At 48.7% G+C, this 27,020-nt stretch overlaps 1 protein-coding gene across 2 annotated transcripts in view; it reads left to right on the forward strand.

Moving 5' to 3' along the window:
* CHCHD6 (coiled-coil-helix-coiled-coil-helix domain containing 6) overlaps positions 1 to 27,020 on the forward strand; it is a 220,407-nt gene that overhangs the window by 25,318 nt on the left and 168,069 nt on the right. For both annotated transcript variants that reach the window (XM_009200164.3, XM_003894054.4), the window contains exons 3-4: positions 1,284 to 1,353; positions 3,765 to 3,909. In XM_009200164.3, the coding sequence (XP_009198428.1) occupies positions 1,284 to 1,353; positions 3,765 to 3,909 (215 nt within the window). The remainder of the gene's footprint in view (positions 1 to 1,283; positions 1,354 to 3,764; positions 3,910 to 27,020) is intronic.

Genomic DNA, 27,020 nt, shown 5'->3' on the forward strand with positions numbered 1-27,020 from the left:
AAGACAGCTCAGTAGGAAATGTGCACAGGTGGCCATGCTCATGACAAGATCTCCATGTCACTAATACTGGAAGAAACGGATATTCAACACTGTGCACTCTCAGGGAGCGGGGATCGGGCAGGGGCACACAGAAGGGGCAGTGAGGATGAGTGCCACATGCCCTACATCGGCAGGCCTGTTATTTTTGTAGTTAAAAAATGGAAAATTATATAAAAAACAACAATACCAGGCATTAAACCTCAGTAAAACTCTTCAGGCAAATAAGTAAGCGTGGGGAGCACTGGTGTGGAGATGAAACCCCACAGCAGCCTCCTGCATTCACCTCAGTTGAGAACCTGGTGTGTTGCTGAGGAGCATGAGAAGTGCTCTCCTCCCATGAGAGGTGGTTTGAAAGTGTGAGTCACAGCTGACACTTTCAGAAGTGCCCCCTGAGGTGTCCCTGATGGGTCTGGAGTTGGAGTCGCACACCTTTATTGAGCATCTCCCACAGCCTGGTTCTTACGCTATGTTCTGTGTGGTTCTGGCTGCTGGTGCATAGAACCCTGTGGTGGAGGGAGGTGTGGGACATCAGAGAAGGCCAAGAAAGGTGGTGAGCTTTGGCTGACAGAGAGCTTTGGAAGGGTGAAGGCTGGGGACGGCGTAGTAACAAAACCTTCAGTATCAGCAAGTGGTGGGGAGAGTGAATTAGATTTGCTCAGAAATCCCCAAATCCGTGATGATCAAAAGGGACCTACTGTAACAACAGAAAGAGCCCAATAATACTAGGGGCGATAGGGGTTAAGTAGAACTAGGTTTAATATGTGGCATTTGCCACACTGGGGATTGTGCAGACTCAGGTGGGTACTAAGGGAAACAAGATTTAAAGAGCCCCCACCCCTTCCCTTCCCTATGCCAAAACCTCTACCTGGGAGGTTGTCCTCATGAAGCAAAGCAATGACTTCGTGCAGCCACTCCTGGCCTGTGCTTAGGAGATGACCTGGATTCCAAATAATTGTCAGGAGGGTAGGGATGGGTTTGGAACACTGCACCCAGTGTTGTGGGCATCCTGGTGCAGAGACCCCTTCAGGATAAGAGGTGGCTTGGATCATCTGGCTTTCCAGACAGCTTGAATCAAGGGTGTTCCTTGAATGCCCCTGCGAACACTCCTTTGTGGGGGCTCATCTGTAGTGCTGCCTTCCCAGGGGCACATTCATTCATGGGGGTCCTTCCTCTCTGGGTGACCTCTGTGCCTTCATGGACCCTGGGGTGCCACTGACAGGCCTTTTCTTTTCTTTCCTTTGCAGAATCCACACTGCCCAGATCGGGGAGCAGTGGTGGCCAGCAGATCTCAGGGGCAAAGGAGGATGTCAAGAGGTGAGCCCGAGAGCCTGCTTGCTCCCGGCACTGCGCTCCACCTAAAAGCCTCTTTCCTCACTGGATACCCCTCTCCTTGCCGAAGCCCTGGAGGGTTTGTCTCACATAATTAATCTCAGTTGCATTGAAGGACAACCCTATGGTATAGGTGTCACTGGTTCTAGTTTAAAGATGTAGAAACACCAAAAGGGGCATAGGGGCATTGATCATTAATGTTCCTCATGCCCAGCAGTTTGAGAGGCCAAGGCAGGAGGATTGCTTGAGGCCAGGAGTTTGAGACCAGCCTGGGCAACATAGCAAGACCGTGTTTCTAAAAGATAAAAAAACTAGCTGGGTGTTGTGGTGTGTGCCTGTGTAGTCCCAGTTATTCGGGAGGCTGAGGTGGAAGAATCACTTGAGTCCAGGAAGCCGAGGCTGCAGGGAGCAATGATTGCACCACTGAACTCCAGCCTGGGTGACCCTGTCTCTGGAAAAAAAAAAAAAATCATTTAAAAAAGCTATAACTAAACAGTTGAGTGGCTGGAACTTCTGCATGTGTGTGCACATGCAGGCATGTTTTCAAAGAGATGAGGAAGTGGAGCCCTCCCAGTGCTAGCTGTGGTTGTCCAGATGAACTGGCTCCAGGATGTTGGTGATTTTGTCAGCACAGGCCACAACACCAGGACCTGGCCACGCCTCTGACATGGGGCCTGTTGCCAGAGAAGTTTTAGCAAAGTGGTTAAGGCACAGAGGCCCCAGTGGAGCACATCTTGTGGCATCTTGATCCTGCAACTTGCTAGTTATGTGAACTTGAAAAAGCACTGCATCTAAGAAGAGTACTTCTTTAACTGGGCTCCTGTCATGGTTAAATATGTTACTGTATATCATGCATGTGAGCATAGTACCTGTCCTACAGAGTTCTCAGTGGACCCTCACAGTAGTTGTTACTGATTGGCCTCTTCAGCATCCTTGAGGCAATTGCCCTCAGTATGGTCAGAGGACCCAGTGGGTCAGCTTAGGGGGCCCAGTGTCAGCCATGGTTGGGCGTTTGCCTTCTAGTAGTTCAGCCATGTTGGGTCTGTTGCATAGTCATGGGTTAAGACCCACATTCTAAGATTCACTCTCCCTAATAGGTCTCAGCAAGAATAACTGACCTGGCCAGGTGTGGTGGCTCAATCCTATAATCCCAGCAAATTTAGGAGGCTAAAGCAGGAGGATTGCTTGAAGTCAGGAGTTTGAGCCCAGCCTGAGCAACATAGTGAGACCCTGTCTCTACAAAAAAAATTAAAAACATTAACTGGGGGTAACACACGTCTGTAGTCTCAGCTGCTCAAGAGGCTGAGGTGGGAAGATTGCTTGAGCCCAGAAGTTGGAGTTTACAGTGAGTTATGATTGCACTACTACACTCCAGCCTGGGCCACATTATGAGACCCAAAACCAAAAAAAAAAAAAAAAAAAAAAAGCCAACTACTAACCTGAACCCCGCTTTTTTGGTACTTTTAAACATTTTCAAAATGGTAAAGTAATACATGCTAATGAAAGATTTAAAAATTTATCAAGTGAAAAAATCACCCATAGACTCATCATCTCAAGACAACCACTATTAATATTTTGGAGTATTTCATGTTCTTCTCCACCCAGAATCCCCTACCCACTGTTTAGGGTTATTTTTTGAAAGTCATAGATAATTTCATATCTTGCTATTTTCACTTCGTATTATAATGATTTGTCATTAGTTTCACCTGCTTTATAAGCAGTTTTATTACTAAAAGCATTTATTGGTTCTCAGTTTTTAGATTCAACCTACAGACAAATGAAAGACTATATTTTCTAGTGGTGATGTCATAGATCATTATATGATCACACCATATTTACTTTAGCTTGACCTTGATTTTGGGACATTTAGGTTGCTTGCATTTTTTTCACTATAATAAATAATACTGTTAAGAGCATCTCAGCACTAATAACTTCTTTCTTCTCTATAGGATTATTTTACTAGGCAGAATGCCCAGAAATAGGTCAAAGGGTAGGAACGTATTCAGAATGAAGAGTTAAATGTTCAAAACAGAGGACTACTACCATCTTCAATCTTCAAGCTCTCAAGTGGAGGCAATCCGTGGATTGAGCCCCTCCCTGAGACTCTCACTGGGCATGGGGCTGCCTACTTGGCCAGGTCTCCTCCTGTTCCTGAGCTGTGTTGTCCTGGCTCAGTGTCATTGTCTCCCCTTGTCTGAGGAGCTGTCAGTGATGCCTGAGCTCAGGCGTGGAATGATGGGGCGTGTGGTTTTACAGCACTCTCTCCTTTCCTGGCCGGCCGCTGGCTGGTTTCAGCGTTTCCCTGGCAGCTGAAGTGAGTGCGCAGACCTTGTCTTGGCTATGGGCTGCCCGTCATGTCATCTGCATCTGTTTCTCCTCATCCTTCTTCTGCACAGGTGTGAACAGGAGCATGCTGCTGTCCAGGATAAGCTCTTCCAGGTGGCAAAGACGGAAAGAGAGGCTGCCACCAAGCACTCCAAGGCATCCCTGCCCATGGGTGAAGGCAGCATCAGCCATGAGGAGCAGAAGTCAGTCCGGCTGGTGAGTGCAGATTTTCCCTGAACTAGCCTTCTGAGCTGGGCAGCACCCGGGGAAAGAGGGGGTGGGCCCTGGCACCTGGTTAGTCTGAAGCCCTGCTGGCTCAGGCTGCCCCTGGGATGTGCTCGGCTTCACCTCTGTGGAAAAGGGTCTTTTGGGAGCCAGGAACTTGGGTTCTCCCAGCCCTGGCTCTGTCAGTGATTTGCTTTGCTGCCTTTGGCATGTTTTTTCAGTCTCTGTGGCCTCAGGTCTATACAGTAAGGGACTAGATCACTTGACAGTCTCATTCAGCTCTGAAACTTCACAGATGTCAGGGCTGCAGTGATATGTGTTTCGGGAGGGTGTGAGGAGAGAGGACTAGAGGCCTGGAGCCATGTAATATATGACAGGGAGGGCATCATCTTTAGAGTTAGGTAGGCTGGGTGCAAATCCTGGACACCCTGTCTGTGAGCCTTGCTCGAAGATCATGATGCTTACACACAGGACTGCCCAGGGAATCAGAGGAGATAGTATTTGTCCAGGACTTAGCACATGCCAGCAGACTGTGGGAGTGCACTATTGTTATTGTCATTAATACATTTAAGTGATGGGTGGCTATTAGGATATTTTTGCTTAAGTGCAGCATTTATTTTGCAACATGAGAAGTCTCAAAGTGCCCCCAGGGTTGACTAATTCAGTGGCTCACTAGCATCATCATAGACGTGGTGCTTCTCTTCCTGCCACTCTGCCATCCACAGTGTGCCAGTGCATCCTAGGGAGGCTGTCCCCATGGTTAATGAAGGCTGTTACTGCCCCACAAGTCCCATGCAGACAGTAAAACCCTCAGTAGAAGAAGAGAGGCTATGCCGGCCCTTATGTCTCTATCACAAGGATAACTTTCCTAGAAGCTCCTGGCAGAATTCCTCTTACATCACACTGACTTGAATTGTACCAGGTGCCTATGGCTAAGCCAGTCCTCAGCAGAGGGGATACAGAGGGCTCCACTGGCTGCAGCTAGGGCTCTTTTCTAGTCACATTAGGGAGGTTGCGCATCCAGCCAGAATTAGAACTGACAGCAAGGAAGTTGGGGGAGGGAAGCGTGGCTGTGGGCGGCATCTAATAACATCTGCTGGAGGTTTGAGACCAGGAACAGCCTTGCCCTACTTTAGGTGGGTAGCCTGGTACACACGATGTGGCCTAGAAGGGGATTGAACATGATGTGAGAGCATCATTTGGGATTGTGCTCTCCTGGGAGGGGAAGGCAGACATGCTGGCTGGGCACAGGCCTTAGCTTACTAATTTGATGACTACACAAATGTTTGAAGTGTGCAGTGGGCACATAAATGCACGTTGAACCAGGCCCTCTGGGAAATACAAACAATGTAGGATCCTAGCCCTCAGGAAGTTTTAGTCTGTGGAGAAGACAAGCACTGACTTGTGCTTTGAAAAAGGCCAGTTTGGTTACAGTAGTTGTTAAATTGAGGAAAAGATTTGGAAATGCAAATGTGTAAGCTGCTGGTGGATCAGAGCTGGTAGATCAGAGAGGGCATTTAACCTCAGCCTTAAAGGATGAGGGGCAGCTGGGCTGAGACAGGCGGGTGTTGAGGAGGTGATCAGATCCAGTGAGAAGAGTGAGGTTTGAAGCCAGATTTTAGAAGGCCTTGGATGTGCTGAGGAGTTAACCCTCAAAGTAGCCCACAGTGATCCTGAAACAGTCAGTGGTTGCTGAAGTTTGTAAGGATGGGAGTGATGAGATCTGACTTGTGCTTTTAGAACCCCGTGGCATCCTGGTGAGGAATCAGTTGATACAGTGAGAAACTGGGGCCAGGGCATGCCTTCAGAGGCTCTTAGAGTCAGTCTCTGAGAGGCAGATCGGTTGTTACTCCTCTGCAGGTAGCCTGACAACCAAGTTAGGAGGACCCCTATCCTGGAGATGAAGGGTTAATCAGTATGGCATGAGCAGGAAAAGTTGGCCACCTCTAGAGATGGAAGATCACAACTTACAGGTCTGCTGTCTCTTTGTTCTCACCTGGAATGTATTAATTACAGTGAAAGAGAATTCACGGCTTCCCATTCTTCCTCCTGCAAAGGAGGTTGAGCGCCGCTTTCTCAGGACTGTCCCTTGGGGAAGAACTTGATTCCCTGCCCCACCCCAGGTCTCTAGATGGATAATAATCTCCTTTTCTGAGCCAGAATTCTTAGGGAATTGTGACGTAAGTTACTTCCTTCATTTTAAAAACATTTAACTGCTTTCATGGGCATTCTCATTTTCTGAATGCTCAGCATTCATTTCTCCATGCAACTGGTGTTCCAGTTTCCTTCTGGGAGTGTTCCTGTTTCCTGCTGTGTGTAGACTTGGTGGGACTGTAATTCCTCCATGGAAGCTGAATCTGGGCACAATGCAAGCTCAGCCAGCTTGCACCTCATGCCTGAGGACCTTCAGTTCTGAGTGAGTACAGAGGAATGATGGGAGGCCAGGATGGGAGTTCCTCGTTGTCTCCCAGGTGTTGCGATCAGCCCCTTCATGCTATGAGGTTGTATCTTTTGCCGTCTTCTACACTTTCAGTGTACCATTGGTTTCTGTCTGGTCCTCCTGCCTTCTTGAGGTTTGGATCGTCCACTGATGACCTGCCAATTAACTCTCCTTTGCTTAAGTTAGGTGGAGTTGGCTTCTACTGCTTGATGCTCTTGGAAATGCATCTCCTATAGGAGGTGCTACAGAAGATGATGTTGAAGGTGTACAATCATATTCAGTACTCAGTACAAAGGAGGAGAAGGGAAGATGGTGCTTGGCATTGTTCCATAAGTTAACAGAGACCCAAGGCAGTCAACTAAATGCTGAGCAGATGCTATGACCATCGCTTCTAAAGAAGGGGGCTCCCTTTTGGTTGGTATGGTTGGGCAGTGCTTTTAGTGGAGGTAAAACTATATTTTCAAAACTATATTCTGAAAGATTTAAATAAGAGGAGAAAGATGGAGAGAAGAACCTTACAAAAGCAGGGAAATTCTTCTTTCCTCTCCTGAGTTGTCCACATGGAAAGATTGAAGGAGGTGGCTAGTTGGCAGCCTGCTGTGTGGGGTGCTGAAGGGCCTGGTGGTGTGGCAGTGTGTGGATCACAGCACATCCTCCTAGCCCTCTGGGAGGGTTGGACCCTGAGATGGATCTTGCATGGTTGCTGGCAGAATGAGTTGTCTGCCCATTCTTCCTAGGTGCCTTCTCCACTACCCCTACTGTAGTCCTCCCTGTGAACCTGTAGCCTCATCTAGAGGATTTCCTGTTGTACTGAGTGCCACTTAACATGTAGTGTGCTCTTCCACACTGTTCACTTGCTTCTGACTTTTTCCAATATTGATTTTAAAATCCTCTTCTGCATAAGGGATTGGTCCAGCTTATTATTGGGAAAAGTTCACAAAACTAATGACAAGGAAAGGTAATAATTTTTCTGACCTACTTCTGATGACAGAAGTGTTTCCCTTTCCCATCTAGTGCAGCAGTGATGAACTGTTCTGTGCGTGTCGATGCATGTTTGCTGTCACTGGTGGTGTCCTGGTTCTGGTCTGAGTGAAGGCCATGGGTGTCACTGGATCCTGTGAGAGGTGTTTCTCCCTCTGAGTTGATGAAGAAGCTAGGAGTCCAAATCAAACATTCTGGGAAGAAATAAAAAGAACAATGCTGTTGATCTGAGTCTTCTGATGGGTGGAGCCTTAAAAATCCAGTGGATGGAGTAATCAAGTCCTGGCTGAGGCTTTATTTTAGGTGAGAATGAGATTTACAACCTTGCCTGTTGCATTTCTGGCACATATTATTAGTTGTATAAGAATACAGTACACCTGATAGAAAGCAAAAACTTTCTTGGCTGGGCATGGTGGCTCACGCCTGTAATCTCAGCACTTTGGGAGGCTGAGGTGGGTGGATCACTTGAGGTCAGGAGTTCGAGACCAGCCTGACCAACACGGTGAAACCCCATCTCTAGTAAAAATACAAAGTTAGCTGGCCCTGGTGGCGCATGCCTGTAATCCCAGCTACTTGGGAGGCTGAGGCAGGAGAATCACTTGAACCCGGGAGGTGGAGGTTGCAGTGAGCTGAATCACACCATTGCACTCCAGCCTGGGCGAAAGAGCGAGACTCTGTCTAAAGAAAAAAAAAAACAACTAGAAAGTAAAAACTTTCTTTTCTTTGTTGCTGAGCAATTCTTTTATTATTTTATGATGTGTGAGTGTGTGTATATATATATATATATATATATATATATATATATATAAATATACACACAAATGCACACACACATACTCTGTATTCCTGTTATGTTAGGCACTGGGTTAATTTCCTAATAAATGGAAATAAGAGACAGCTTCTGACGTTGAGAAGATGTGTTTATTAGGAGAATTAAAATTCCCAGAATTGACCACATAGTTGTTGCAAGGGTCATCCCAGAAGGACAGGAAGACACTCGAGGAGCAAGGAGGCAGTACCACCTGACACTTCCTGGTAGGATGGGAATGAATTCTAAGAGGAGGTGACATGTGAGCTGGATCTTGAAGAATGAATAGAACTTGCCAGGTGGAGAGGAGGGAGGAAGGATGCTGCAGATAGGGAGCACTCTTGAGCAAAGGCCACGCTTTGGGAGAGGATGAGGTCTTTGGCTGGATTATAGGAAGCCGCAGGGTGTGGCGACGGGGAGGCCCGAGGGGCCAGTGTAGGTGCAGTTGTGGAATGACATCCTGGAAGCCTGATGGGGAGCTCTGTGGAGCGGTTTTCTGAATCTTGAAAGAGATAAATGGGAGACAGCTGGACATTGATCACTAGGAAAATACTTCAGCGGCAAATCAAGAAGTTAAGGTCAAATCCTGCCACTGAAGATTTGGTAACAAGAGTGCTTCCCTCCCTGGACTTGCCCCTGTAACCTAAGGATCCACCAGGAGAGTAGCTGTCCTGTCCTGCTCTCCTGGTGGCAGAGGACTTTTGATCTCTCACTCTTTCATTCTCTTCAATGCCCAGATGCTCCAGGTAGCTGCCACCTTAGCTATGTGAACTGGATGCAGTTGGCTCTCCCTGTCCATGGGTTTCTGTATCTGCAGATTCAACCCACTATAGATCGAAGTCCACAGATACAGAGGGCTCACTGTACTATGTCATTTTATGTAAGAGACTTGAGCATCCACAGATTCTGACGTCCGTGGAGGGTCCTGGAACCAATACTCTGTGGTTGACTGTATCATGATTTTAAGATGTTCAAAGTTTTTGAATTGCAATTTTCTAAAATTATGAGGAAGATGGAGGATTGATTTTGGCTTTATTACAGCTGTAGCCTTTCTTCCTAACAGTCCTATGCTACATTTTTATTGTCTTATTCCTCAGATCATAAACTCCTTAAGAATAAGAACTGTGGTACGATCATTTTGGTCTTTGCAGCGCTGAGCAAATTTTAGACAGGCAGTGAATGGTGATTAAATGGCACATCTTGAGTAGGTGAGGGTGTGGAGGTGTAACTGCTTTGAAGCCCTCTGTGCAGTCGTCTGTTATCTTTCCCTTGTGATCCCATCACAGTGCCCCATTGCTAATAGTTGGAAGCAAGCACCCATCACAGCCTTTTATAGAAGGGGTGACAATTCAAAGGTCTGACCCTTTTCAAGCAATAAAACAAAACAAAGTTTAAAAAGGCTTTCATTATAATGATATCTGGGAGTCAACTAAAAAGTGATTTGTCTCCTCGTCAGAGTCTTACAGACTTTAGGTTTATCTTGCTTGGAACAAGGGAGAGAGTGGGCTTTGGGAACTCTGGTCTGAGGTTATGAAGTATACTACCTGACATTCAGCCAAGGCAGTCCTGATATCTGGGTCTAGCTGTTTGGCACGGCTGTTTTAGAAGTTTAGTGACCTGGGGACTCTGGTGGCCTTGTTCCTTATACCTCCTCCAGTGTGAGTGTTATGTGGAGATCTGAAAATCCTGTGGAGATCTGCATTGCCTGTGCTCAGGTGACTGGTAAAAGGTATAAACTGGTAGAAAAATCATGACATCCATAGCCCCTTTCTTTGCTTCCTTGTTTTACTTTTTCATCTCTTCTTTTGTCTACTGAGCTTAGTCTCTTGATTAGATCAGAGGTTGACAAACATTTTCTGTAAAGAGCCAGATAGTAAATAATTTACTCTTTGCAGTCGCATGTGGTCTTTGCCACATATTCTTTGTTGTTGTTGTTGTTACAACCCTAAAAAATGTAAAAACCATTCTTAGCTCAGAGGCCATACAAAAAAAGGCTGTGTACTGGATTTGATTGGTCGGCAAAAAACCCCTCCTGGACTAGACTATGCAGCTTCAGAGATTTTAATTTTTTAAGTCTCTCTGAGTACCCAGGTGTCTCAAGAAACTAGAGGTGGGAGCACTGGTGGTGGTCCAAGTTGCTTAATGGCTGTTATTTCTTGTGAGAGGTTTCTTGTCTTGGTATTTGACAGCCTCAGTCTTCTGATATGTAAAATGAGAATTTTTCTAGAGACAGCCTAGTGGGCTGTATGGGAAAAGTCACTAACTTCTGCTTTAATTCCTGATTCTTTTATCATTTGGCATTTTTTTATAGTTTCTGTTTCTCTGCTGAAATACCCCCAGCTCTTTACATGTGTTGCCCACCTGTAGATCCTCTAAATATAGTCTCGATTTGACAGTTCCAACACCTAGACCATCTCTAGGTTTGGTTCTGTTGACTATTTTCTCTCTTGATACTGGGTCACATTTGCTTGCAGTTATATGTGCTTTGTAGTTTTTGATTGGTGCTGGTCATCATATGCAGGAGACCAGTAGAAACTGAGGAAAATAGTGTTTATGCCCAGAAATGGCCACTCTCCTTCTTTTGACAGGCTATTAGTGTGGGAGGTTGAGTAGCCTAGTTGAGTAGAATATGGGCTGTAGTGTTGCCTCAGCTTCAGCCTTTTAATATGTGAGTGTGGGATCAAACCCATTCTGTTTGTCAGGGCTTAGGACCTGAGTACCTGAAGGGTTCGTCTAAGTTCTCCTGACTGGCCACCAGACTATTTTATGGGCCCTAATTGTCTTTAATTGAGGGTCCTTCCTTGTCCCTCCTGCAGCTGCAGACGACTGCTGCTTGGTGGTCAGTGGAAGGCCTGGAGTACCTATAGGCTTTCTCTCAGTTCTGCTGCTCTGCTCACAGACTTCAGCAGGCCCTGTGCACTGATGTCTTGGGTGAATATGTGGAGGGAAGGTGTCTCATTCAGTTCTCCTGCTTTATCTTTAAGAAAATAATTAGGAAAATTCTCATGACTGATACTAGAGTTAGTGCACCCTGTTTGTTGTCATCACCTTTAAAGCACCCTTCACACCCCAAAGAAAATGAAAAGGGCAAAGTGATGGGACTGACCTCACTCCTGCTCTGAATGTCCAGGCCTGCATGGCTGCTAATGTATAGGGCTAGTCCTTCCACAGGATATGCAGGGGTCCACACACTGGGTAGAAAGGGCTGTGCCACACAGCTGCCCATCTGCATGCCCCATTCACCTTCACATTTGCTCAAAGAACAAGGGTGGTGGGTTATAGTTTAGAGAATTGGAATAATTAATTGGAAGGGACACTGTGAGGCCTCCTGGGTTCCCACTTAACCTGGCCTTGGTGTTATATGATGTGACAAATATTGGAGAAAGGAAAACTGTAGATGAGCTTACACGAAAACTGGCTTAATCTTTTTAGTTGATCACACACCAAAAATGAACTTTGATTTATTTCCTGTATATTTTATCTAAACTGAGGGTGGAGGAAGGCTGTAGAAACCAGACATGGTGTTCAGTCATGGGACTGAGAGTCTGGCATCTGTGTCCAGGCATGGCCCTCTGTTCATCACTACTGCAGTAGTGATGTCTGCCTTGGCCGGGTTGTTGTGAGAACCAAATGAGGAACAGATATGTACAATGCCTGGTGTCACAAAATGTTAGAAATGCTATCCTAGAGTGGTGTATTGAACAAACACGGGCTGTGAGGCTTCAGCTCTGTTCAGACGGCCCCCGTCACTGTGGTTCCTTCATGTTTCTATGATGCTTCCTTACCTGCAAGGCGAGGGGCAGGCAGTGCTGTGCGCTGCTAGGAAAGTTAGGATTTACTCTTCCTCCTTCACTTCCACCCATGTCTCCATGACAGAATTGTTGTGAACTGATTCTCAAAACAAATCGTGATTTTTTTTTTTCTTAAGGATGTGGAGTCAAGAAACAAGTGAGGTTCATGTATCTTCTGACTGGTTCTCTGGAGAGAGAGGCTGAATTCATTGGGGTGAGGGGGTCCTAGAAGCATTTTATTCATGGCCAGATGCCATGGGGCATCCCAGAGGTATGGTGTGGGTGTGGAATGAGGCTGTTCCGACTTAACCCTGCTGTTGAAAGACTCTTTTGCCTGTCTCACCTGGCTCTCTGTTCATCTCACTGCCTGGTTTCCACACCTGGCTGTGCATCTGGATCACCTGGGAACTTGTTAAAAATGCAGATAATTGGATCCGATACTGAAACAACTGGATTAGACTCTTGGATGGCTTGACCCTGGAATCTGTATTTCTAACAGCCTCCCATGTGATTCTGGTACAGCAAGCCCAAAGTCAGTGCCTGGACTGATGCCCAGAGCCATTGACCCCGGAGTGGTTTTTGGCCCTTTTTGCAGTCCAGTCACCCCAGGGATGTGAAGTGCTCCTTCCAGGGATGTGGCTCCCTGTGGTCCTCAAGCCAGGAGGCTGTACTGTTTGAAAAGTGCACCAGGTGATTCTGATAGCCTCCCCTGCTTTGTCTCCCTCTCCCTGATGCAGCTCCTGCCTAGATGAATAGCTTTGTCGGGCTTATTGACATCTAAGAGAAACAGATGCTCTTTTCTCTGCCAGGGACTGCTAGAGAAGAGAATCTGCTGTCTGTGTTACCACTCCCTTGGTGAGGGATCCAGGCCATCTGGGTTCAGCATTTTAGGGGATGGTAGTAAGACCTCTGATCCCGAATCCAAAGGGATGGCTGTGGGATGCAGGTGATACCAAGTGGCACTCATTGCACTCAGCAATAGCTCAGCTTATGTGAGAACCCAGAGCCTCAATTCTTTGCAGCAGCGGTAGCCATAGCCCAGATCATACTGGAGGCATGCAGCAGAAGCAAAATAAACCTTCTCGAGGGCTTGTGGGACTCTCGGGAGGGCTGCTGCTGGTCTGGTTACTACTTACTGCTGCCAAGTGGGCGCAACAGACCTGTGGGCTGAGCTTCCAGTATCTCCCCTGAGACGACTGTTGTGTTCTTGTTTCCTGTCCACTTCATTAGGTGCATTGTGATGGTATCCTGGTGTTATGATTTGAATATTTGTCCTCTTCAAAACTCATGTTGAAATTTAATCCCCAATGTGGCAGTATCGAGAGGTTACTGGGTCATGAGGGCTCTGCCATGATGAATGGATTGAATCCAGTTGTGGATTCACAAGTTGATGGATTAAGGAATTACCATGGGAGCAGGACTGGCAGCTTTGTAGGAAGAGGAAGGGAGACCTGAGAGAGCACACTCAGCCCCCTCGCCACATGATGCCATGCATCACCTCGGGACTTCTCAGAGAGTCCCAGCTAGCAAGAAGGTTCCCACCAGGTATAGCCCCATGACCTTGGACTTGTCAGCCTCTAGAACTATGAGAAATAAATTCTTTTTCATTATCAATTACCCAGTTTCAGATACTCTGTTATAAGCAAGAGAAAATGGACTAAGATACTTAGGGTGGAAGAAATCCTGTTTTTTCCTCAACTGTTTCATACATTTTTAACCACCAGATAGGTGGTGGTCACCCTGGTAGTGGGGAGAAGGACGATGGGGAAGATGTGGGGTTGGGTGGAGAGGTGTCTGGGGGAGGGTGTTCATCAGGACAGGCTGGCCTGTGTGGTGTCATTGAGCAAGGAGAAGGTGAAAGGCAGTCTTTAGCTGTTTTGAACCCTGTGGGGAGCTTGTGGACTCCTCCTCTTTAAAGAAAGCTGTTGCTCTGTGGACTGCTCAGATTCAAGTGTCGGGATTTCAGAATCTCACTGTTCTAGAATGGGCCTGCTGTAGGAAGGGGGAGCCCAACATTTTTTGAGTAGTAGGAGATGTGCATGTGTACTCTTTGTTTAAGAAGCTGGAAGGACATGTGGGTTTTGCAACCTGGGCTTATTTGGATTTTGTGGAGCCTCCCCCATCACCAAATCACAGGTCTGCAGATGCCTTCAGTTTTCTTTTCTCTGGCTATGGTGCCTGGCTCAGGCGACCTCTGCTATATGCTGACAGAAGCTGGACATCCTCATTAGCTGCTAACTTTGTTAGGCAAATGGCTGATTGCGGTTCCATTCCTGGTGTCACTGCTTCTAATTAGCAGATCACATGTCTCTGAAAATGTCTGTTAGCACCCGGGATGAGCTAAAGAGGCTGACAGCTGGGGCTAGGGGCTGGAGAGAACTGCGCAGAAGTGCTTTCTCTTCAGCCTCTTGAGGGTCCAGGCTGCCGACCTCAGCTAGGCTCCTTGGCCTCTGAGTGCCCACTGGAGCCCAAGGGAACAGAGCAGCAGGCTTCCTTGAAAATTGCACCAACTGGAGGGGTGATCTGAGCCATCTGGGAGTGGCATCGGAGCAGCAAGTGACACCCTTCCTGACTTCCTACTTTGTTCTTGAGAGAAGCCCAGGCCAGTCTGAGAGTTTTGGAGTTTCTTGTTTTGAACAGAGGTCTTACGTGGTCATGTGTGAAACCTGATTGGATTGGTGCCATCCCTCCTGACTTGCGTCAGATGATGTGCACTGGCAGTGAGGGCACAGGCAGTCAGAGGAAGCATCATCACCCCTTCTGCTTGCTCTATACTCGCTCCTCTTCCTTCAGGTCAGTGCCCACCAGCCCTGCCACTCTTCTGTGTGTGGATCAAGTGGGGCAGCCCTTACAGCCCTAGGACAACCTGACAGCAGTATATTTTCCTTTTCTCTCCTGCCAGAGTGAAATTGGGCTGGTGCCTTCCCACTTCTATGCACGCCTCTAGGACGCCAGCAGGGCTGGGGAGAGGGGAGGGTCTTGGTTATTTTAAGTCTATTTATGCAATTTATTCACATGGTTTTTGGGGAGCTACTATTCTGCTTTTTCCTTTTTGTGGAAAAATGTTTTCAATTTGTCAATGAAGCAGATTGTGTTTGCCCTCTTGGGGAGATGCCATCGCTGGTTACTGGCAAGGTATAGAATTGAAAAGGGTTATTTGGCTGAGAAACATCAACAAGTGTTTGCAGGTGAAAAGTCCCAGATTATTTCCCTTACCTTTTGTCTACTCGGTGGGTGAGCCGGGGCCCTATCTCCTGTGTGTTGGCTGTGAGCTGAGTGCTCTTGGGTAGACCAGTACATGCACCAGCTAGGAGGAGCTTTGGCTATGAGTGATGGAAGCCCAGTTGGCAGTGGCTTAAAGTGGAAGTGTATTCTTCCCACGAACAAGATACCAGGGGCAGCCATCTCAGGTGGTTATGGTAGCTTCATGCCTCAGAGGGATCCAGTCACCTCCTGTCCTTTTTTATCCCCCCCAAGACGGAGTCTCACTCTGACACCCAGGCTGGAGTGCAGTGGTGCAATCTCAGCTCACTGCAACCTCCACCTCCTGGGTCCAAGCGATTCTCCTGCCTCAACCTCCCCAGTAGCTGGGACTACAGGCGTGTGCCCCCACACCCAGCTAATTTTTATCTTTTTAGTAGAGGCAGGGTTTCACCATGTTGGCCAGGCTGGGACCTCCTGTCTTTTTGACTGGCTGTCCTCAGTGCAGCTCTCCTCATGGTGGCAGAGGGCTGCTGTGCCTTCAACCATCACATCAGTTTTCCAGTCAAGAAGATGGAAGGGCTGAGAGCCTTGTTCTAGTAAGGTTTTATTATTTTATGTGGGTGTGGGAGGGACACTCTTCCCTGGGAATTCTCATTGGCAGAACTGTGTTGCAGGGCCACCTCTAGCTACAAAAGGAGGGCTGGGATAGTGAGCAGTGTTACCTGGACATGTGACTGCCCCAAACAAAATCAGGATTATGTTATTTAAGAAGAGGGAAGAGGGACCGAATGCTGGTCAGGTGGTGAGAGCACTTTCTGTAACCTCGTGGCTTAGAAGGAGCCCAGCGTCTGGACTTTGTTACACCTGGGCTCAGATCCCCCAGGTGCTGTCTCTGTGACCCTGGACTCATTATTTAACCAAGTCTCAGTTTCCTCACATGTCAAATGGCACACCTCCTAGAGTTGTTAGCATGCTTTCGTAATATGTGAGCAAAGCCTTCAGCACATGGTCTGGCACATGGAAGGTGGTCAATACATTCTTTTCTTTCTGTTATGCCAAACTCCCCCAGAATGCACTAGGAGAGGAGCTGCACAGGTGACTAATAGAGTCTAAACGATAGAAGTGGGTAGTGATTTTCCACCGTGGCAAAGAAGGGATAGCGAACAGAGTGCTTTTGAGTGCAGGATCGCCGGCTGTTACCGGGTTGCTAATGTTCTAACCCTCCACCTTGGCTGGCTTCAGGCTTCAGAGGCCCCTGAGTACACCCCTCCCCGCCAGGTAGCCTTAATTCTAAAACAGACCTTCCAGATCCCGCTAGTTGTTCTTTCCTAACTCCCAAGGTTAATTTGTGCCTAGAGAGGAGATACAGCCATTCAGGGCTGCTGTCTCTGGGCTTGCATTCTTGCTGATGCCAGGACTGGCTTGTTTCGCTGACCTTGAGCTTGTGAGGGTGAGTGGGTAGGGAGCCCTGAGTGCTTGGCTCCCTGCCCACTTGGGTGTGTTCTTAGCAGAGTCAAGGCACTTCCCACCCCCTACACTTGGTGGTGTCTCCTCCTTCCTTATCAAATCTTGGCAAGGCTTCTCTGGAGGATTCTGGTACTCTCTTCTTGGCTATGACTTGGGTGGCTGGGCAGGGTGGCTAAGGGGTATTGCTGAGGAGAGTTAGAGGTGTGTGGCAAAGCCTTTTGCATGACACACATCAAGTAACAAAGCTCTGAGGCCGCTAGGACTAGACACACTGGGGGTTACAGTCTTTGTGGAAGGGCTTCTACTGAGAGCCTTTGCCCCTGCGCCCGTGCCCACAGGGAAGGGAGCACCTGCACATCAGCCTTGCACAGCGGGCACGGCCTGGGCAGCCTTGCTGGGAAAGTCATGACTTTCCTTTTCTTGATGCTGACTTCCTGCTCTCTTTCCTCTTCCCCAGTTGATTGAGTGCCTTCCCTAACACACACAGCCTCTGGTGCTTTTTTTCCCTTGTGTGTAGTGGTTCCCAAGAGGCCTGGCAGCCCTGCCCTGCCTCGGGCCTGCTCCTTTTCTACACCTCCCCTGGCAGCACTGGCGCTTGGTGTGTGAGTGCATCCAGCGCAGGATCCGCCCAAGAGCCTCTGTTCTTGGGGCTCCCAGGTGTCAGACAATGTTGAACACGGGGCCCATTCTCTAGCTGACTGGTCGGACATGATGTCGGCACCTTATCTTCATGCTGACACACACTGGACATTAATAGAAATATACCGCCATGTCACATGTGTGGAATTTCAAGCAGCCGGGAGGCGGGTACTTTCGATAGCCTATCGTGTGCTTAACTTCTTCCAAAGAGGTTTTTGATGAGAAATGAGTAGGGCTGTTAACTCCCGGCAGCCTGGCATGTGGCAGGTTTTCTTTTTTTTTCCTTTCCCCTTCTTGATTGTTCGCAGTGCTTCCTTAATCTTCACTCTGGAGGAGTGGGCTTGGCCGCTTCAGGACATTTTATTTAATCTGTGGCTGCACAGGCAGCTGCATGGTTGGCCTGGGTGCTGTGGGGCCGCAAGGTGGCCCGGGAGTACTGGGGGAGCCTCTCCTCAGCCTAAGTTGTCTGGCCCCGGGTTTTTTGCCCTGGTCTCAGCTTTCATGGCTGTGTACAGGGCTTTTGGGATCACTGGCTGCTTCTCTTCCGAGACAGCCTAAGCTTTTGGAGCTGTTTTTGTTTTTCCCGTCATCTCGTCTCCTATCTCTCTCTCAGGAGCTGCTGGTGATGCCTCAGTTTCTCTAGCTGAGGTCCAAAGCCCAGGAAAAGATCTTTACTCGGATGATCTGGGTCTTGGTGTGGTCTTTGTAGTCGTGTGTGACTTTGCAGTTATCATAAGAGAGACTTGTATTTGCAGCTCATTTCTGCTGCTTCTCTGGGATATCTCCATACACGTTCAGTTTTCCCAGCTGTAAAGTGAGATGATAATGCAATTCATAAGATTAGTATGGGGTTTCAGTGAGATAAAATTAAGTGCCTAGGAGAATGTCTAGACTGCAGTAGGCTCACAACAGAAATTATACCTAAACATTTTCTTAGTGAGGCTAAAGGTGAAAAGCATTCATGGCCACTGGCTTCTGGATCACGCTTCTCAGTCTTCCTACTAGTAAGGCTGGTCTTTAACCTTATTCCAGTTGGCATTTTCTTTCTGATAGCACTTCGTATATCAGAAATCTGCTTTACCACCGTCTTGGATTTCATCATGACTCAATTCTCAAGGCCCATCAGGTCTCGTGGCCTGACACGTCTCCCTGCCCTCAGGGTCAGTACTGACAGCTAGATATAGCCAGCACCTTCCTTCCCTTCATTTCCATGGCATTCCTCCATGCCCACGTTGCTGGATTATAGCCTTGGGTAAACTCCACCAGCTGGTTTCTCTGCATCCGGGCCTGGGCTCCTGGGGGCCGCTAGAGGCTGGATGAATGGGTTCTCGTGCAGTTCGTGCTCTCTGACCTCCTGGGCATTACCCTCTCTGCTGCTGCCTTCCTGTTGCTGTGTTCTAGCAGCACCCTCCTGTGCCCTCCCCACATCCACTTGTGAGTTCTCTCCATCCTGGCCTCACCGCCCTCTCCTCCTTGCTTCCTCTCCTCCTAAAAGGGGCCTCTCTGCCAGTGACCTGGATCCTGGATCTAGCTCTTCCCCTCCTCTTAGAGCGTGCTCTGTTATTTCCCCACTTTCTGCTCAGATCTCCTTGTCTAAAACCAATAGCCCTTTCCCAAGCAGCCACTCTGGTTGTCTCCTGGCTCTTCCTTTTCCTTGCCATAGAGTGTCTTGGAATCATAGTGGTAAAGTCATAATCTTTATTCTCAAACTTATTACAATTTGGCGTGATCTCAGAAATTACCGTGATTGGCTGGGTGCGGTGGCTCACACCTGTAATCCCAGCACTTTGGGAAGCCGAGGCGGATGGATCATCTGAGGTCAGGAATTTGAGACCAGCCTGGGCAACACAGTGAAACCCCATGTCTACTAAAAATACAAAAATTAGCCGGGCATGGTGGTGTGCACCTGTAATCTCAGCTACTTGGGAGGCTGAGGCAGGAGACTTGCTTGAACCCGGGAGGTGGAGGTTGCAGTGAGCCGAGATTGTGCCACTGCACTCTTGTCTGGACGACAGCGCAAGACTCCATCTCAAAAAAAAAAAAAAAAAAGAAAAGAAAAGAAAAGAAATTACCGTGATCTTCTTTCCAACAAATCTGATAACTTTCCTTCTTCACGTTTCCTTCAAGGGGTGTTTATCACCAAGCAGCTACTCTTCCTTTAAATGTCCCTTGTGTGAGCCTCTGTGCCTTAGCTCTCCTGCCCCCTTTCTGCATGCTCCATCTGTCCGTTCAACACATGTTCCCTGAGCAGGACTGCGGCCTAGTCTGGACTGGCCATCCAGAAGTGACCCGATCCTGACCCTGCTAGAGCCCCTGCTCCAGTTGGAGAAACAGATACCAAACAAGTAACTGTTACCAGCTGAAATAAGCGTACTGCTGTAGAGAGAGAGTGATAGTGGTGCCTTAATTTAGATTGAGGTCAGCTAATGCTTCTCTGTGGAGTGGACATTTGAGCTGCGACCTAGAGTGTAAGTGGGAAGGAGACAGAGTGAGGAGGAGGAGCTCTGCAGTTTGTGGGGAGTGCGCCCCGGACTGGGTGGTGGGGAGCTCAGTGAGTGAAAGTAGCTGCCAGCAAGAAGGGTGTGAACAGTGGGCGGGGACTCATGGGCACTTACAGAAACTGGGTTTGAGAAGCAGCGGGGAGTGTGTGAAAGGTTTTCATAGAAGTTCTGGGGAAGATGGCAGAGTGGGCAAGAGCAGAGGCAGGGAAATCAACAGGATTCCAAGAGCCCTTCAGAGAGATCATGGTGACCCAGACAAAGGACAGTGACAGTGTCTGGGGGAAGAATTATGTGTAGACAGAATTGATGCATTTGGTGAGGATGGGGCCTGTGGGGTGAGGAAGAAGGAAGTGTGGAGAATGACTCGGGTTTCTGGCCTGAGCCAGATGCCCTTTTTTGACAAGGAGATGCCTAGACTCCTCTCTGGCTTCCCTACCTCTGGGTCCTTCAATCAGTTATGGTCTAGATTGAGCTGCTGTAGCAGAGAGGCCCCCAGATACAGTGGCATACATAAGAAAGACTTGTTTCTCTTTCATGGAACTGTCTAAAGGTAGTCCAAGGCTAGTGGGAGCTCTGCCAGCCTCAGCAGCCTTGGATGCAAAGTGGTTGCTCCATTTCTCTCCAGTTCCTGAACAGTGTGAAGGGGACATGGGCCATGTGAGTGCATATCCATTTGGCTCTTTTATGGGCAAGACCAGAACTGGAGAGAAATGGAGCAACCACTTTGCTCCATTTGCCAATGATGGAACTGGGCTCCATCATTTCTGGACATATCTTGTTGGCTAGAAGATAGTCACATGACCACTGCTAGTGACAGGTTGTTTAGGAAATGTCTAGACAGTGTAGCTGGATGCCCAGCCAAAGCTCCATACCAAAGGAGGAGGAAAGAATGGCTATGGGGGGACAATTGGAAATCCACCACTGTTGTTTGTTGCCTCTTCGTTACCTCTTGAAAACTCCCACATCCACCTTGGCCCGATGTCTGTTCAGGGCTTCTGTTCTCTAGATGCTGGTTGGCCACACCTCTCCTGGTGCCTTCAGGTACCTCAAACTGAGGACGTCCAGTACAGAACCTGTCTTCTCTCCATACCTGGGCTTGAATCATTTACAAAACATTGAACAATTGGGATAGCTGCTCAATTCTCCATATTTAGCAGTGGAGGGGTCCTCGAGAAGGCACAATGCTGTTAATTCTGCCCAGACATTCATGGGGGTTGTTTCTGAGGAACAAGCAGGGAATATCCCACAGAGTTGTCTTGGACTATTTTCTCCTTGTGCTCACCTGGCCTTCCAGGCAGCTGACCTCAGGGCTTCCGCCGAGACCCCAGATGTGTGTGTCTTTGTTTGGAAAATGATCTGTCAAGATGCCACCCGCGGCAAAGCACACAGCTCTTCCCCTGGCTGGCTGTCCAAAGTATGGCCCTGGCCAGACCTCAGAGAGGGACAGTGTTTTCCACCAGATCAGACAGAATTGGAGAGAAGTGCTCCAGAGTTGGCGACTCCCTCCTGGGAGTTGCTTCAGGATGAGGACTGAGATGGAGGTTGAGCCATGTGGCCTTTGGTGCTAGAGACTCTGCTAGGGGCTGGCCCTGGCTAGGCATGGCTGCCTCTGGGCCTGAGTCTTGAGTGCCTGGACACCCCTGGCATGAGAGGCAAGTTCCCAGAACTTTCTCCCAAACCTCCCTGTAAATGAACAGACCCACCTAGCTTTAATGCTAATTCCTTTTGCAATGAGCCTGGACTTCCTTGTTTCCCAGTTAAAGCCAGCCCATTAACACTGCCCCATCTGTCACCATAAATGGAAAGTTTTTCTAACAGGTGGGCAGGCAGTTCTCCCATGCTAATGAGGAGTCCATGAAGTTCCTCCAGGGACTGACATTATGGCTATGGGCCCTGCCTTTGCTGTCTCTACAAGAAGGCACAGCTGAGCAAGGGCAGTTGGTGCCCTGTGCTGACCCCAGCATAGCCGTCTTGACCTCTTGAGGCTCTGGAAGGTTAGGAGAGAGAGGAGCAGTGGTCTAAGGCTTCTCATCTTTCTTGCCCTCTGGTTTTCCCTGGAGTCCCCACTGGTAGGGCTGAAAAGGAATTTGTGTTTTTCTTTTGTGTCCAGGCCTTGCGGGGCATCTGGGGGACTGTTTTTTTTTTTTTTTCCTCTGGGCCTCTGGTTGCACTTCTTTTCCTCACTAAGAATTTGCCACCGTGTGTGGTAGCTCATGCCTGTAATTCCAGCACTTTGGGAGGCAGAGGTAGGCTGATTGCTTGAGGCCACAAGTTCGAGACCAGCCTGGGCAACATGGCAAAACCGTGTCTCTACAAAAATTACAAAAATTAGCCAGGCGTGATGGTGCACACCTGTGTTCCCTGCTACTAGGGAAGCTGAGGCACGAGAATTGCTTGAGCCTTGGAGGTCGAGGTTGCAGTGAGCCAAGATCATGTCACTGCACTCTAGCCTGAGTGACCCTGTCTCAAAAAAAAAAAAAAAAAAATTGATGCCTCCATTGCCCTAACTTGATTTTTGTCTGCTCCCCTAGGGTAGCCAGATTCTGCTCCTTTGCTGGGGCCCTCTGGCCAGAGCAGACCTGGGTTTTTAGGGTTTTGGAGTGTGAGTTTTAGTATATGTGCTGCCGAAGCGAGCACGAGAGTGTGAGTTTTTTTTTAATTCTTCTTCTGTTATGTCTAGCAGCTAGGATTGGAGGCTGCGGTATGGTGTGAATTCAGGAGCCGGGTTGCCTGGGGTCAAATCCTGCTTCCCAGTTGTGCTTCCTGAGGAGGGCACTGAATCCTCTGTCGTCCCTGCTGGTGATCCTGTCTCCTCCCTGGATAGTCGTAAGACTTCTTGAGATAGGAGACAAGCTTAGAGCAGCACCAGGTGCACAGCACATGGAATGTGCTGTACTGCCCTCTGAGGTTTACCAGTTACGCCCCTCCAAGGCCCTGTACCCTGTCCACCTCCGGGACATGGCCTCATGCATAGTAAAATTCACTTATCTAATGGCCATGTAAAAATCACAGCTTTTAGGCCAGAGTCTTAGGATGAGGCCAGAGCTTAGAACCTGTGTGTGTGAGTAGGGGCACTCTAGGACTAGCATTTCGGAATTGGCATTCCTGTCCCATGCATTTCCTGTGCTTCACTGGGGACAGGCTCTGGGTGCAGGAGCTGTTTGGGCTTAGAAAAGGTGGGGAAGAAGGCTAGCCTCTGAGAATGCAACTGACTCCTTCCTATTTTTCATTTGTCACTGGTCCCCGGGAAATGGTTTTCTCCGGTAGTTTTGGTTATTGCCACAGCCTGAGAGAACCCCACTGTGCCTTGTGAATGAAGTCCTGGAACTGTTGGCAGGACTCTGGTCACAGCAGCCTCTCTTCTGGGATCCAGTCTCTTCCGGTTATGTGTGAGCAGAGCCCACTAGGTGGCAGGCCTGGGCCACTCGTTGACTGGAAGGACAGGCGTGCTGGGAGAAGGTCTTGGGCAGGGTGGGGAGAAGGCTCCTTCCCCCAATGTCATCCTCTGAGGGCCTGTAACCTGGTAACTTTGAGACTGATTAAATCTAGCTGAGGAGGCTGAAAGGCCCTCTACCCAAGGCCTGGTCTTTCATCTCCTGTCCTCTTTTTGTTAGGAGACCTGGCTTTTTGGTGTTATCTGACCTCCCTTTGTTGTGGCTACCCTCGGGAGGCAGGTGCAGATCACCAGCTTTGTACTGCCCTGTGGGGATTTAGCATCCCATTTTCCCCACCCCTTTAGTGTGGCTTGCTGAGAAGGGCTCCCTTTTCTCTCACCCTGTTCTTCTCCTCATCCAGAAAGTTACTGATGGCTTGGTTTGGATCCAGAAAATGTGGAGAAGGAGCAGTTGGGATTAGATGAGGAAGGAGAAATGTTGGGGTTTTATGATGGGCTGGGCTAGGGCATTGACTCCTCAACCCCAGCTACTTTGTTCCTAGACCTTGTAAGTCACATTGTCATTGCCAGGTACCTGAGGTTAAGGCCAAATTAAGAACTGTGTCTGTGGACTGCTTCCCCAGCTGGCAGAGGGGTGGGGAATAGGAGGATTCCTTGCATTAGGCCTTCTCTTGGTAGCTGGTGGCACCCTTCAAGCGCCTTTTCCTTGGCTGCTTTTTGCAAAACAAGCAGATTCTGACTTTCTTGTGGGCGGATGGACTGTCACACGATTTTGGCAGCCAAGGGGATTTTTTCAGGGCCCAGGGAAGGGACATGGAGCAAACAGCTAACATAGCAATGACTTGGACTTCCCATGGCAAGCAGCCGTTGCATGAAGGAACCTCAAGTTGGCATCTGTATATGGCCATGCTTGCTTATTTCTGTGAAGAAGCCAAGGTCCGTCAGCAGGAGCTGTGCAGTCCTTTTGCCCACCTAGAGGTTGAGGAGGAGGGGCACTGAGGCACTCATAGCTGGGTGCAGATCATTCCAAAGACATTCCAGGAGCATGCTGCAGCCCGCCTGCATGCCTGCCATAGCTCCAGCTTGTAAACCGGCCTTGGGGTGGAGTTCTCTGTAAACATTGGATGGGGCCTCTGTAGAACTGGCATCAACAGAGAGTTTGTCTCAACCTTATCGGGACCTTGGCTAGCATTCTCTTCCCAGATAAAGATCAGTGTCCTGCCTCTGTTCTTGCCTTCTCTTCATCTGTCCTTGCCCCCGTCTCTCTCTCTGGTGTACAGGCGCATTGCCCAGGGCTTCGTGGGCTGCCTTTCTGCAGCAGTGGGTGAAGAGAGGGCCCATGGGCTTCGTTCTTCCTGCTCTGTGGGCCGCAATGCTCCAGGAAGAGTCTGGGTGGCAGTGGGCACCGAGGGCTGTGGTGGGCATATGCTGAGCCTTGTTTGAAGTGGTACCACCTGAGAGGTACCAACACGTGGCCTGGAGAAGCTCAGTAGTACCTGCTTTCCCTGAGAGGGGTGGAGAGGAAAGGGATTGCCAGGTTTGAGTGTTTATTGGGAAGGTGATGTATAAATTACATGTGGAGGCGGGGGATCCTGTTAGAATATTCACATGCTTCCTTAGAGTCCCAACAGCACTGACATCCTTGTGACCCCGATCTGTAATCTCTGGTTTGTCCACATTAGTCCATAAAATAGTCATAGCAGTTAGAGCTACAGTTCTTTGGATCACAGTCTGAACTTCCTTGAGAGGAAGTAGCAGGTAATAGAAAAGGTTAAAAGAATCTCATCTGTGTTACTGAAACAAGTTGTATGACCTTGGTTAAGTGTCTCTGGGCATCACTTTCCACATCTGTAATACAGGGACAGCAATATTGACTTCACAGGCTTGTTGCAAGGATCGAGTGTAAATATCTTCAAAGTGCCTAGCTCAGTGCTTCACCTACCATAGGTCCTAGAAAGCAATCATTCCCTCCAGGAGATGGTGCCAGCAGCTGGCTGTGTCAGCACATGCTGCCCTTCAGCCCCTAAGCCATGTACCCAGCCCTTTGGGATCATGCAAATCTCCCTGTAGACATCTGTGCCAGAACACCCAGTGGCACCCCTTGTGGCTGAGCTCTTTCTAAGGTACCAGCTGTTGGCAGAGGAGCAAGCTGGGGTAAGGAGGCGAGCCTGTCCAGGAACATTCTTTCTTTTCCTCTCCAAAGCAGGCTGTGTCTAACAGCTCAGCTTCCGAAGTGAAAATCCAGTGTGCTCCTCCTAACTGGTTTTCAGGGGAGATTGATTTTTGCCAGTGTAACTGCTGCTAGGAACCCTGATGTCTCTCTCCTTAGGGATCATGTCCCTCCAGATGAATTTTGCTTTTAGCCCCCATTGAATCCACTTGCCACCTTTTCTAGCAGGACCTGTTTAGGAGCCCTGGAGATGAAATGGTAGGCACCTTTGGTGCTTTGGCCTTTGGAGGCTGTCCCTCAGAACGTCTTCAGGCTAAGAAGCTGATGGGCAGGAAGGGCAGTGGCCACAAGGAGGGAGCGCAGCTGCTGCCAGTCTCCTGGGTCTGGCATCTTCCCGCTGGGGGCCATGAGTTGTCATATTCTAAAATCCTGGGGAAATGGGGAGTGTGGAGAGAATCCAAGCTCCTCGAGTACCCGAAGAACAATGGCCTGGAAAAGAGGAGGCCAGCTGTGTTCTGGCTCTAGCGAGGGCAGAGGACAATGGATTGGGCATAAGCAATGCCAGACAAGAATGTGAGGAGGGAGAAGGGTTCAAAGAAATCAGAGTTGACAACTTTCCTCAGGACCTGTCCTGGATGGCAGGCAGCATCTTTGTCTTCAGTTGGGAGGAGAGGTACCAGGAACGATCAACAGCTGGGAATGCGTTTTTGAGGTTTCTATGTCCATCTAGCTCAGCCCTGTCACTGTATAGGGCAGCCCAAGGCCCAGGGTGAGGCTAGGTGGCCCGTCCAAGAACCTGAGCGAATGCCCATGTCTGCGAGTCCCTGGGCATGTGTCCTGGGGCCCTGGGTAACATCCCTGGCTGGAGGGTCATCTCTGAGGCTCTGCAGCACAGCAGGTATGAGGAAGTGTCTTCTACACTGTTTCTTGAAATCCTGTCGTTTCACCAGGCTCCCCAGAGAGTCTGCAATATATCTGTATTTCAGTCACTGTAGTTCTCTTTTTGGCAGCCCGATTATTTAGGCCTGACAGGTAGGCACAACTGTCTCATTAAATGCAGATATATTTGTGTGACTTAAAAAAATGGAACATTCCATTAGTCTAAAAAAAGATACCAGTGGCTCCCCTTTTATTCATAAACTCAATGTATCAAAATTTGTGGTCATTAAATTTATGAGATGGGAATGAAGTCATGGCTTGTACCTTCTTATTGTGAAATACCCAGGTGTTGGTGGCGCTATTATCTATGTGTGTGTGTGCATGCCTGTGCATGTGTGTGTGTGTGTGTGTAGACACAGCCATTCCTTATGCTGCTCTCCTGGATCAGGTGCTTTGTGTAGGTTTTCTCATTTGATTCTCACAGTGCCTCTTTAGGTAGGGGTAGTGTTGCCCCTTTTTGCAGATGACTTTGAGGTTCTGGGAGGTTAGTAAACTGTCCAGGGCCATACACTGGGTCTGTGCAGGGCTCGGAGAGAATCCCTGTCGCAGCAGCAGCTGGTTGTCTGTGGGTACTGGTGCTAGAGAGCCTGATGGACATTGCAGCTGGAACACAGGACAGAGTTTCCCACTATGGTCATGATTCCTTTTTTTTTTTTTTTTGAGACGGAGTCTTGCTCTGTCGCCCAGGCTGGAGTGCAGTGGCTGGATCTCAGCTCACTGCAAGCTCTGCCTCCCGGGTTTACGCCATTCTCCTGCCTCAGCCTCCCG

Source organism: Papio anubis, chromosome 2 (genome assembly GCF_008728515.1).
Source record: "Papio anubis isolate 15944 chromosome 2, Panubis1.0, whole genome shotgun sequence".
NCBI lineage: Eukaryota > Metazoa > Chordata > Mammalia > Primates > Cercopithecidae > Papio > Papio anubis.